The 14,762-nt window shown below is 39.2% G+C and overlaps 1 protein-coding gene across 6 annotated transcripts in view; it reads right to left on the bottom strand.

Moving 5' to 3' along the window:
• Positions 1–14,762, bottom strand: part of LOC139445984 (atrial natriuretic peptide receptor 1-like) — a 498,295-nt gene that overhangs the window by 32,685 nt on the left and 450,848 nt on the right. For all 6 annotated transcript variants that reach the window (XM_071227240.1, XM_071227241.1, XM_071227242.1 and 3 more), the window contains one exon: positions 7,397–7,481. In XM_071227240.1, coding sequence (XP_071083341.1) covers positions 7,397–7,481 — 85 coding nt within the window. The remainder of the gene's footprint in view (positions 1–7,396; positions 7,482–14,762) is intronic.

The following is a 14,762-nucleotide window of genomic DNA, read 5'->3' as shown; positions in this document are numbered from 1 at the left end:
CAAAACTCATGTTTTTGTTTCGCAAATACTTAACTGTCTTTCTAAATGTTCTAAATGTGTAACACAAATAACACATATTGTCAGCTTTACAAACATGTAAATACAGAGCCAAACATGTAGCAAACATGACAGACATAGACGCATTTAACAGACATTATAGGTGCAGACACAACCTATCAGAAATGTTACTTAGACAAAGATCAAACCATGGAACAAAAGTCTTTCATGAAAATGTGAAAAAATAAACACAAAATATTCATCACGAGTAAACAAAAGAAATGTTGTTTTTGTTTAACTGAATTTACCACTGAAACGAGGAAACAAATAGCAGTAACCTTTCCAAGGAAGGCAAAATAAGAAATCACAGACAAAATATGTCAATTGTCAACACCAAAACCATCTGTTATGCCTCGTGAATAAAATTTATTCAAAACTATTACAACATTTTCATTACAATTATAATTTGACTGTAATCCACACTATAAAAAATGACAGGATTAAAGCAGGATTCTCATGACGACATAACGACTTCACTATCCACATCCATATCCAAATTATATATACACACACTGTATGTTTAAAAACACAGTGTTTCTTTTTTTCCTAGATATAATAACATGTGATTGGTTATTCCAAGATCACCATAGCAACAATGACTGTTATTTCCCTGAATATGACGTCTTAAACTCATCTTCAAAGGGAACATTATTGGATGCATTTATGGACATATTTTATTGGCTTTTTTCTGCATATATATTTTCAAAGACAAATGATAAAATATGTTGATTATCCAACTGGTGCAAGAATGTGTATATGTATTAATCTTCATGCTACATATGTCATATGTGTCGTGATGGTAAAATGTAGCATATACATATACAGTATATAATTGTAGAACATTTAACCAGCCCACTCCATCATCATAACTAATGCCGACAGGACCAACATAAAAAACCCAGACAACGCAAATATACGGCTGAAGTATACTGTTCACTTCGAAGGACCATTCAGTTAAAAAGATTCAACATGCAACATGCAGAGTGTGTATGGAACACGAGATGGAAAGTATAAGTCTACTTCCACAAATACCCTTCAAGTCCTTTTCAGCATGCAAACAATCTTGGTGTGTGAAGAACATCGGATGGAAAGTATAAGTTTACTTCCACAAATACCCTTCAAGTCCTTTTCAACATGCAATCATTCTGTGTGTGTGTGTGTGTGTGTGAAGAACATCGGATGGAAAGTATAAGTTTACTTCCACAAATACCCTTCAAGTCCTTTTCAACATGCAATCATTCTCTGTGCGTGTGGAGAACATCGGATGGAAAGTATAAGTTTACTTCCACAAATACCCTTCAAGTCCTTTTCAACATGCAATCATTCTTGGTGTGTGGAACATCGGATGGAAAGTATAAGTTTACTTCCACAAATACCCTTCAAGTCCTTTTCAACATGCAATCATTCTCTGTGCGTGTGGAGAACATCGGATGGAAAGTATAAGTTTACTTCCACAAATACCCCTCAAGTCCTTTTCAACATGCAATCATTCTTGGTGTGTGGAACATCGGATGGAAAGTATAAGTTTACTTCCACAAATACCCTTCAAGTCCTTTTCAACATGCAATCATTCTTGGTGTGTGGAGAACATCGGATGGAAAGTATAAGTTTACTTCCACAAATACCCTTCAAGTCCTTTTCAACATGCAATCATTCTTGGTGTGTGGAACATCGGATGGAAAGTATAAGTTTACTTCCACAAATACCCTTCAAGTCCTTTTCAACATGCAATCATTCTCTGTGCGTGTGGAGAACATTGGATGGAAAGTATAAGTTTACTTCCACAAATACCCTTCAAGTCCTTTTCAACATGCAATCATTCTTGGTGTGTGGAACATCGGATGGAAAGTATAAGTTTACTTCCACAAATACCCCTCAAGTCCTTTTCAACATGCAATCATTCTTGGTGTGTGGAGAACATCGGATGGAAAGTATAAGTTTACTTCCACAAATACCCTTCAAGTCCTTTTCAACATGCAATCATTCTTGGTGTGTGGAGAACATCGGATAGAAAGTATAAATTTACTTAGTAAGTGTGTGTGTGTGTGTGTGTGTGCGTGTGTTCGTGTTCATAAATCCCCTTCAACATGCAAGCACACATCGGTAAAAATGTATGAGTTTACTTCTACGAATACTAGTAATTTCTTATTCGACATCTAAGCATAATCTAAGCGTCTGTTGAAACACCTGACGCGGACCGTCGGGCTTTCGCAAGAATAACATCGATCTGTCCTTTGGCAATCTTCTTAATATCAACATCATCTATTTCTCGCATCTCAGAAGCAACATGTTGCCCGTAACAGTCGTCGTTGTTGACAGCTTGAATCAAAGTGTCGTTCTTTCGCGTTGTCACTCTAATACTTCTGTCCAAAGGCTTATTCAACATGGTCACAGACGCAGAATCAGACGCTGAATCGCTTTGTAGAGCGAAAATGCTTTCACACTCTTTGTTGGACACAGATGTTTTGGGACCAGGGAGATCCGCACGAAACGAGATCTGTTCAACGTGGGTTTCCTGCGTTTGTGACATATCCTCATTACTATGTACAAGTCCTCTCGAGACCTCGGGAATGTTCTTTCTCGTATACTCCACCCTCATGTTGCGAACTCTACTTTTTACGCTTGACTCTGGAACAATCGATGAAAGAAACATGTTTGAATTTTAGACCTTAATAACAATGGAAATCTTAATTGCTAGAATGTTTTCAACGTTTCGAAACGTATCTAATTTAGTGCTTTAACAATGTATTCAAAGTAAATTTAAATCAAAAGTATTTTATTCCAGATTTAATGAGAAAATATACGAAAACAGTTAAATCAATGTTGTCTTTCAATTTTACACTGAAACATATAAAATGTCAACTCTTACAAACTTAAGATAAAAAAGAACGTTTTATTCTCATTTCAGTGAACATAATACATTTAACTGCATGCTATTTGTTGCAGGCAACTGCAGGTTTGTGTTAAACGTGATAATATTAGTAGCAATATTGTTGCATGTGATATCATTGGTTGCCAAAAAATTGCAGTGTTTGGTTACATGTGAAAGAATTGGTTGCACAAATGCAGGGTTTGTCGCATGTGATAAAACTGGTTGCAAAAAATTCCCAACAGGGTTTAATCCCATGTAACAGAACTTGAACGAATAATAAGGGCAATACTATAAGGTAAAGGGATCATTAACACACAGCAATAGAGCTAGCATGAACGAATGAATGAATAAATGTATTTGAAACAAATCATAACAGGAAATAGGAAATTGGAAACATTTTATCATGCTTCATTCATCGGTCATTTTTACAAAATACATAATATTTTCTTCTATTTTTTGTAAATAATTTTTACTTCACAATATAATACTAAAAAACATATTTTGTGTATATTACTTAATAATTTGTGTACTAAAAGTCTATCTCAGTCGGCGATGATATGGTCCGGCCTTCACAAGGTTTGGTTGATAAGCATTATGTATTAAGCGATAAGACTACATGCGTGTAGTTGATAGGCATTATGTATTAAGCGTTAAGATTACATGCATGTTTCGTCCAAAGTTTATCATCAGTCGGTGTTGATATACGCCTGCCTTCATTCCCAAGATTTAGCCTATAAGCGTTATGAGCTAATCGTTAAGAGTACATGTACATTACTCAGTGATAATGCGCTCTCCAAGAAAATACATTTTAATCATTGGTGCACACTCATATCCTTCAAAACTGCGAGGTAATCTCTAAATTCAGATAGTCAGGACTTTAGATTGAGTAGGTATTTTTTAAGTAAGTGATAATTGAAAATGCGACCATATGATGACCTAAGAGCATCGGTGGTATAAATAACGGCCTTTATTCCGGGTACCTCACTGATGAGATACACGGAATAAAGACTGGCCACTAATAGATGCTTCTCTTGGTTGTTTTAAGGTAAGATATGTTCACTTCATATATATTGTATGTTCTTAAACTATTTTCCTATTTTTCCTGTTTTCTATTGCATTCTATATTCTTAGTTGCTTTGAATATAATCAACATTTTAAATTAGGCATTAATGATTAAGGTAACCAATAAAGTTAGTATTATAGTAAGGTTAGATCATGTAGTACGAGAAACAATCTAACAATATAGTGTATATTGAAATAGCATAAAATATAATATGATAACATTTTTAGACATTGGTTCAAGCAAATTAAAATTACACATAATCGGGCTCGTGGACGCAAAGTAATTCCTGTGCATCTGTTGTCAATTGTATATTTTACTGAATGTTTGCAATTGAAGTGTATGTAAATGATTGTATCTTTAAATGATTACTGTGTGTTCCACTCAAATGATTTAAACTACCCTTGATGTAATTACTGTTTAAACAATGTACTTATTAAGCGAGGCAACTATACTGTACACGCAAAATCCGTGAGCGCACATAACACCTGTTGTTTAATTCATTTGCTCATGTATTGCTATATTTTCAGTATTATTAAGCTCTATTTATGTCTACATTGTACACATTGAATGACATGCCGTCGGGCATATGACGTTTGGTTATTAACGGTAGTTTAGATATAAAACATATGGCCATATTATTTATTTAGCAAATTGAAATCTTATTAATATTTGTGTATTCTTATTATTCGGTTTTAAGTTGTATTCTGTAAGTTTGTATTGAAGTAAAGCTCATCTTTACGTTTCTCATAAACATCAAAAGATCATGTAAGATTATCTTAGTAATCGGTGAGATATTTATTAATATTTGTGTATTCTTATTATTCGGTTTAAGTTGTATTCTGTAAGGTTGTATTAAAGTAAAGCTCTTCATTACGTTCTTCATAAACATCAAAGATCATGTTAGATTATTTTAGTAATTGATAAGATATTTATTAATGTATGTGTATTCTTATTATCCGGTTTAGGTTATCTCTGCTAGGTATATTAAAGTAACCCTTCTCATTACGTTTTTCATAAATAGCAAAGATCATGTACGATTATTTCAGTTATTGGTAACACATGTAGTAAGTCTTACTGAAGAGTTATCCTATTTATTTAAAAAACATTGTCCTTAATTGCGCTATATCACGTGTACTATATTTTCAACCAAATGTAAAGTGTCTTCGTTTCATTGTTAGATGCAATTGTTTATTGTATGATTCATTAGGTTGTACTTTGTTTATGTTTTATTGTGATATGTAAATACTGATGAGATACACGGAATAAAGACAGGCCACTAATAGATGCTTCTCTTGGTTTTTTTTAACGTGTGCGGTCCCTTGCTAATTCCCCGACAACTAATTCTAGGAATTATGATTAGCCTTGACCAAACATAAACCTTTAAAGGTTTTTATAGGTCATAAGGTTTATTATACATTTTTTGTGGATAAATGATATATTTATATTTTTAGACATGTGTCCCCTTTTCGCGTTCAAGAAATACATGCAGTTCATTTTCTCTCTTTGATTTACAAAATGCGCTTGTGTAGTTGCGTTCCAAATGGGATTTTTGAAAGTTTCGGTTGATATCATAACTTAGAGATGAAAAACGACATGGACATTTTTGAGGATTCAATTTAAAATGAACTCACCAGGAAGTCTGAAAGCCTTTGCGACCTCCTCGTAGGTCTTGTCCCTTTTGTGCCTGTTATAACAGTGCTTGAATTAAATGTCTGCCGATCTTGCTATATGCTTAAAGTCTCCAAGCGACTCCAAAAGCACGCTGGGTAAGCAATTTCGTAATCACTTGTTTGTGCATTACGTTCTGATCGACCTCCGGACAAACTTCCTCAACACATCTCTTCTTTGTAGACTCTCTCCTCGGATGGTTATTTCTGGGCTACTTTTAGATGTAAATGAATGTGTTTTGTAACAAAACATGCATAAACTGTCGTGCAATTGCATACCGGTGGGTTTTCGGTAAGAAGTTGAAGATGCACATTTTGTAAAAGAGAGATCTTGCTTTCAGGAAATAAAGAGGAAATGCTCAATTTGTATAATGAACATTATTAAACATGTACATGTACATGTACATGTACCTTACTTGTGTCCAAGAATGAGCGTAGCTATATATATAAGCGATTATACCTTTACGAACATACATGTACATCCACACGATGAAGGTCATTAAAAGTGAGTGACTGAGTAAGTGAGAGAGAGAGAGTGGTTTTACGCCGCTTTTAGCAATATTCCAGCAGTATCACAACGGGGACACCAGAAAGGGGGAATAGAACCCGGGTCTTCAGGGTGACGAGCCAACGCTTTAACCACTAGGCTACCCCACCGCCCCTGTCATAAAAAGACCTCAATTGATTCTCTCTTGGGAGAGCAGAGCAGCGTGTCTCGGTCACTCCAGAAACCATTGTGGGTTGGAATCCCGTTTCGCCCCTTATATGTTTCAATGTTTGTCAGCACCAAAAATTTTCTGAGACCTGCATCAATTCGTGTTTTCCTCCCTCATAATGCTGATACGCCGCGATTTAACTGCTGTGATGATGAAATTCACATCGGGATGATACCAAACTCACTCACTCTCTTATAGGAGAAGAACTGATTGTGTGAAGTGTAATTTAATTTATCACTGCTTTAAACATGAATCAGTTACATCACGGTGTGACAGCATAATATGGCAGGAAATGAAAGCAAATTTGTGATTCGAACCCAAAAATCCGCGGATCCTCGCACAATAAAGGTACACAATTTTGTACAGCCCACTACGGCGGTCGGGTGGTCAGGATCGCTGACTTAGTTGATGCATGTCATCGTATCCCAATTGCGTGGATTGATCCTTATGATACCAATCACTGGATTGTCTGGTCTAAACTCGATTATTTACATACTGCCACCATATAGCAAGACTATTGCTGATTGCGGCGTTTAACAACAAACAAACAAACAAACAAACCAATAAACACACTTCATGATCAGTTTAGTCGGTTCTGAGGACCAGTATAAAGTGTCGGGGGACATATTCGAACCCGGAATCCTCATGTGGTCACTCAAACCACACAAGTTTGACATGTTTTCAAGTATTACTAACTGTGATAGGTAAACAGACACTATTAAAAAAACTATTAGAAATGAAAGCAGAAAAGTGATCACATACCATGAAATAATCTCACATGAACACGTTTTAGGCTAACGGCTGATAGTTCAACACGCAAATGCACATCTCATTTGAACACAACGTATAAAGAGAAATCGCAGATAAGGAAACAATTGCAATATACGTGAAAGAGAAACACATCGGGAAACTAGTTGCAGCATGACTGGCCACATATGTCTCAGCATAAGGCTTCAGTCAAGGGATTGGAGAAGAAATATGTTCACATGACGCGGTATGCTGGAAGCTTAAGGTTACAAACCTGTAGATGAAAAACGCCGCGACCAGCACGATGAGAATTATAGAGCCCAAGACGATAATCACGATGCCATATTCCGGAAAAGGTTCTGAAAGAACAAAACATGTCAAACTGATGTCAAACCATTGAAACAAACAAAAACACCTGGAATTCACGAGACTGAAGATTAGTGACTTCCGAACCAAAATGAAAAAAACCCCATAATTCTGAAATCCATATGACTGAAAATTTGATAAATAAATATCAACTGAAACAAATTTACATTCTGAAAACAACATGTCATTGACTAGTATCATATATGATGCACTGACGGTAGATTGTGTAAATTGTTGTATTAACATATATCACATAGATATTTTATAGAAAGAGGAAATCGCATGTTGTTACTGACTCAAAGTATTAATCCCTCCCCAATAAACGTCATGGTGACATACAATAACTAATGTCACATTTGTATTCAGATTATATTGTATCCTCTTTATGAACGTTTTATGAGACGCATTGACTAAATACATTACAGTAAACTACGTTAATAACGAACACGCTTATAACGAACTGACGGATATAACGAAATGTGTTTTTATCCCGTCCATTTGCAATTAGTGGTCCCGAGTTTATTATAACCGTAGTTTACTGTATATAAAATGAAAATTTAATGGTGGTATGATTTAATTTCTGATCATTTCACAAATGATCTGTAAATGATTTGCATTTCTTGTATCGATTGGAATATGTTAACTTCCAGGGATATCCTATACATCTGGTACACGTTTCTATAATCTAAGCACTCAGTATTAAATCACAATATGCACTAAAATCGACGGATGGATCTATCATGACGTTTCATCTCATGCATTTCGTGATCCGCTCCACGCCAGGCCATATGTTGGATTAAAGATACGGAGAATATAATACATTTCCATGAATCAACCCTTCTCGCCAAATCCCAATAACCAAAGGCCATGAGTAAAATGACAGAAAATAAGCGGATGCACTTTTCACTCTCAGCGAAATTCCGCAGAACAGACCAATTCCTTCCATTTATATTAAGCTTCAGGATAGAATGCTTGTACTTATTCTGGTTGATAGCCAAAAGGAGGTCTGTCTTATGAGAGGGCCTTTTAGGATCACCTTACAATTCTAAGGTACAAGGTGTGTGGCGGTTTTCATTCCTATTAAGGAAAAATACGAAAAAAGGTTACGGATTATTTGAAGGTATATTGCTGATGTAGTTTGTTCTTTCAAATAAAATCCGATTTCCTGTATTCAGTGTGAGGGTTTAAAGTTAATTAACGCGGTGCTTGACAAATGTGTCTGCAGCGTAGACATTCTGGATTTCCCCAGTTAATGTAGCATTGCGTACTGAGTCTTTGAAATAGGAAACGCGTAGGGTTTAATGAGATAGTTTTATGTATTCTTATATTGCCTGGGAAGTAATTACTTTCATATTAAATTTTTCTTGAAGAAAAACACAACCGCCATCATGGTGGCATAGTTCACAAATCAGGAGAAGTTGGTTGCTGAGTGTAGTACATTGGGCGACCGTGTTCGGCAGCTTGACATCAGAGATATTCTATGGCTTCGGTCCTCCTCAACACTGAAAGACATGCTACATGTGGTGTCTCCAAAGGCACGTGACTTTGTTCGAAATATGCCTGAGTGGTACCCAGTAATGTTTGTTTGTTTGTTGTTTAATACCACACTGAGCAATATTCCGGATATACGACGGCGGTCTGTTAATAGTCGAATCTGGGCCATACAATCCAGTGGCTGATATCATGAACATTCCACGCAAATGGGATACGATGACGCGCATCACTCACGTCAGCGAGCCTGACCACCCGAACCCGTTAGTTACCGCCTGTTACGATAAGCATAAGTTGCTTAAGACCTATTCTAATCCTTTTAGCACCTCATATGAAGTTTGGGTTGTATACTCCCAAGGAAGCTGACAGCGAAAATTGAGCGCATAAAAAAGTCGACCATACAGGTATAATATTTCAAACCGTTGAAAATTGCTAGTTTCAAAACATTTAAATCCGTAAAGTCACTTACAAATCAATGTCACACAGCACGCAGAGCGAAGGCCAAAGCTCTCATGAAAAACGCCTTGTCCCCTACCGTAGCCAAATCTGAATTATGGTTTGCACGAAAGGGTTGGAATGAAAAAAAAATTTGGAGACTCAATAGGATATGAACTTGTCGTTAAAATTCGAATTCCGATTTCTGATTAAACCGAATGACTTCACCATTTGATTACACTAAGCCATGGGATGAAGTAGAAGGCTTAAGATAATTTTCAAATCTTTGGATTTAATATCCTCAATGAACAAAGAGGTTCCTCGTCCAGGTACTTCGACCAATGCTCATCAAAGACATCTTAATGCAGTGGATAAATATTAATCCCATTTCGTGTTTGCATTCCAGGGACAAAATATTTCGAGTGCAGACTTTTCGTAATTCCTTAGTCCCTCCGTAAGGCAATTCAAACATGGACCATGTATTAACTGTCATTTGGTCAGGGAATGAAGTTCAATACCAACAAACCTTACCTTTGCTTGCGGTGTAAACATCAATAAAAGATAACAGTTTTATGAACAAATATTGATTTGTTATCATGCTACAGATTTTGGGATTAGTGTTTTCAAGTATCACATGTTGGATTTCCGGATAAGCAAAGCATGAACTTGTTCTCAGTTAGAAGTTACACTTCTTGAATTAGTAACGCTATTGAACAAGTAGAATAATATTGCCAGTAACAAGAATAACATAAGTTCTGAAGCATGAGGGTTAACGTTTTCTGCATCATAATTGCCTGCCTAGTTTAGTATCATTACTTCAGAAACAGTGCAAGTTTTAATTTGAATTTGAAACATACATTTTCAAAATAGTGTTTTTTGGACCAGTTATGTTTACACAAAATGATTCAAGATGAAAGATATGGCTTACCATTATCATTTTTGATTTTCAATAGAACACATCTAATAAACCCCCAAGTTTGTCATTTAGTGAGTGAGAGAGTGAGTTTGGTTTTACGCCGCTTTTAGCAATATTCCAGCAATATCACGGCGGGGGACACGGCAGTTTGTCATTTATATGAAAACTACTGACAAAATATGAATAAACTAGCAATGCCCTTTGATACTTAACAATACCTCGTTGAGAAGAAACTTAAGGAATAATGTCGTTATGTACGGGACGTGGCCCTGTTCAAATGGCGCCTTAATGCTTGAAACTGTCCGACTTTGGATGTTAAATTGCCTCCAAGGAAATTAACCTTTATTCGAGTTCACACAATAACGTGTAACATTGTAGGAAAATCTATATCTGATCCAACTAACGTTTAGATGTGTGGACATGATTTATTCTTTGAAAAAAACCCCACTTCATTCGAAACATACATGTATGCAAAGAACACCGCATCTGTAAAACTTCATCGTATTCAAGTTTTGTCGAGAGCAGCATCTAAATGTATGAGATAAACCGTTTTTTCAGAACCTTCAATAACAACCACGTGGCGATAACGTGCTTATAAATCCGTTTGTCAATATGCCAAGGGGTGTATTTCAAGAACAAATTAAAACGAGCTCCGGCTGTATTCGGGGATAACTTCTTTATCGGATGGTGTTTTTTTCAGTTTACAAGTGGTTGAAGCAATAATGTCCTGGAAGAACGTAAGTCACAATACTAGCCATTCTTTATGGCGAAAAAAAGAAGAGAAAATTGAGTTTGTGAAAGAAAACTTATTTTCTTTGCCCGATTGGTGTAATATTTGTGGACATCATGAGACTATGCAGAGTTCTCCTTGGGAAATAGTTCTCATAGGGATCGTGTTTCTCGCCCACAACAATTTTTAAATGGCAACATATATTGAGGTAAGCATCGGTTTGTAGCCTTGGCAGGTTGTTTGTTCAACAGTTTTGTAAGTCTCATGGATACATACTTTTATAAGTTATTGTTTCAAAGGCACAAAAAACCACTAGTTACGTTACATGTCCATCTTACTAATACATACTGACACCATACATCGTCCAAAATAGCTTTTCTGGAGTGCCAAACATTCCAACCAGAGCTAAAAGATATGTATTTGAAGAAAAGTTCCTAATTACCGGTAAATCTAACCAATCCATGTACATACCACACATCCCAGTACATTCCACCCACCCCAGTACACCTTACCCACTTCAGTACACCATACCCACCACAGAACACCTTATCCCCCTCAGTACACCTTACCCACCTCAGTACAGTACACCTTACCAACCTCAGTACACCTTACCCACCTCAGTACGTACAGTACACCTTACCCACCTCAGTACACCTTCCCCACCTCAGTACACCTTACCTACCTCAATACACCTTACACACCACAAAACACCTTACCCTCCATAGTACACCTTACCCACCTCAGTACAGTACACCTTACCAACCTCAGTACACCTTACCCACCTCAGTACACCTTCCACACCTCAGTACACCTTATCTACCTTACCCACCTCAGGACGTACAGTACACCTTCCCCACCTGAGTACACCTTCCCCACCTCAGTACACCTTACCTACCTCAATATACCTTACACACCACAAAATACCTTACCCTCCACAGTACACCTTACACACCACAAAACTCCCTACCCTCCTCAGTACACCTTACACACCACAAAACACCTTACCCTCCTCAGTACACCTTACACACCACAAAACACCTTACCCTCCTCAGTACACCTTACACACCACAAAACACCTTACCCTCCACAGTACACCTTACACACCACAAAACACCTTACCCTCCTCAGTACACCTTACACACCACAAAACACCTTACCCTCCTCCGTACACCTTACCCTCCTCAGTACACCTTACCCTCCTCAGTACACGTTACCCATCTCCGTACACCTTACCCTCCTCCGCACACCTTACCCATCTCAGTACACCTTACCGTCCTCAGTGCACCTTACCCTCCTCAGTGCACCTTACCCTGCTAAGTACACCTTACCCTCCTCGGTACACCTTACCCTCCTCGGTACACCTTACCCACCTCAGTACACCTTACCCTCCTCAGTACACCTTACCCTCCTCAGTACACCTTACCCACCTCAGTACACGTTACCCTCCTCAGTACACCTTACCCTCCTCAGTACACCTTACCTACCTCAGTACACCTTACCCACCTCAGTACACCTTACCCTCCTCAGTACACCTTACCCTCCTCAGTACACCTTACCCACCTCAGTACACGTTACCCTCCTCAGTGCACCTTACCCTCCTCAGTACACCTTACCCTCCTCAGTACACCTTACCCACCTCAGTACACCTTACCCTCCTCAGTACACCTTACCCACCTCAGTACACCTTACCCTCCTCAGTGCACCTTACCCTCCTCAGTACACCTTACCCTCCTCAGTACACCTTACCCTCCTCAGTACACCTTACCCTCCTCAGTACACCTTACCCTCCTCAGTACACTTTACCCTCCTCAGTGCACCTTACCCTCCTCAGTACACCTTACCCTCCTCAGTACATCTTACCCACCTCAGTACACCTTCCACACCTCAGTACACCTTATCTACCTTACCCACCTCAGGACGTACAGTACACCTTCCCCACCTGAGTACACCTTCCCCACCTCAGTACACCTTACCTACCTCAATATACCTTACACACCACAAAATACCTTACCCTCCACAGTACACCTTACACACCACAAAACTCCCTACCCTCCTCAGTACACCTTACACACCACAAAACACCTTACCCTCCTCAGTACACCTTACACACCACAAAACACCTTACCCTCCTCAGTACACCTTACACACCACAAAACACCTTACCCTCCACAGTACACCTTACACACCACAAAACACCTTACCCTCCTCAGTACACCTTACACACCACAAAACACCTTACCCTCCTCCGTACACCTTACCCTCCTCAGTACACCTTACCCTCCTCAGTACACGTTACCCACCTCCGTACACCTTACCCTCCTCCGCACACCTTACCCATCTCAGTACACCTTACCGTCCTCAGTGCACCTTACCCTCCTCAGTGCACCTTACCCTGCTAAGTACACCTTACCCTCCTCAGTACACCTTACCCTCCTCGGTACACCTTACCCACCTCAGTACACCTCACCCTCCTCAGTACACCTTACCCTCCTCAGTACACCTTACCCACCTCAGTACACGTTACCCTCCTCAGTACACCTTACCCTCCTCAGTACACCTTACCTACCTCAGTACACCTTACCCACCTCAGTACACCTTACCCTCCTCAGTACACCTTACCCACCTCAGTACACGTTACCCTCCTCAGTGCACCTTACCCTCCTCAGTACACCTTACCCTCCTCAGTACACCTTACCCACCTCAGTACACCTTACCCTCCTCAGTACACCTTACCCACCTCAGTACACCTTACCCTCCTCAGTGCACCTTACCCTCCTCAGTACACCTTACCCTCCTCAGTACACCTTACCCTCCTCAGTACACCTTACCCTCCTCAGTACACCTTACCCTCCTCAGTACACTTTACCCTCCTCAGTGCACCTTACCCTCCTCAGTACACCTTACCCTCCTCAGTACATCTTACCCACCTCAGTACACCTTACCCACCTCAGTGCACCTTACCCACCATAGAACACTTTACCCACCTCAGTGCACCTTACCCACCACAGAACACTTTACCCACCACAGAACACTTTACCCAATAGGAGGCGTCAGTGGTGTAAGGAACGTCAATAATCAACGTTGGGCTTATTGACAAATCGAGGGTCACTTTCGACTTTCAAGATCGAAGGAATCGAGTTTAGAGTCATCATAATGGATGTGAACGTCGTACACCATGTTTTAAGGGTGGGCCAATCAATGACTGGCCGCATTGCGCTCTTGTCAGAGTCACATGTCAGTACTATCGGGACAAAACCATTTCACTATTCGCGGTGCCATATGCACAACATGTTGGGCAATGTTTCATCTTTCAAGACGATGATGCGCGTACTAATCGTTACAGGATTGTGACCCAAGTCTTCCAACAGCAAGAGGCCCATGTCATACCATGGCCAGCACCCAATCCTGACCCCTCTGAACACGTCTGGGACGTCATTGGGAGACGCGTACGTCAACGTTAATCCACCCACCACCCCCAATGAACTCGGTGTTGCTCTCACTGATGAGTTGAACATGAGCCAAACTGACATTGGTCGACTCATCAGAAGTATGCCTCGACGACATCGTGTATGTCTAGCCAACAGAGTGGTTTTACCCGATAGTAGTGACGTTGGCCGAAAAATGCAAATTTCGAACATCACCCCGACCTCTTTAACGACCCAGTGCGCCATCTCATCACACCAACCATTAGAACCCATTACA

Source organism: Haliotis cracherodii, unplaced genomic scaffold (assembly GCF_022045235.1).
Source record: "Haliotis cracherodii isolate W230 unplaced genomic scaffold, xgHalCrac1.p SCAF_6, whole genome shotgun sequence".
Lineage (NCBI taxonomy): Eukaryota > Metazoa > Mollusca > Gastropoda > Lepetellida > Haliotidae > Haliotis > Haliotis cracherodii.
This window is presented reverse-complemented; position numbering and strand designations above follow the sequence as displayed.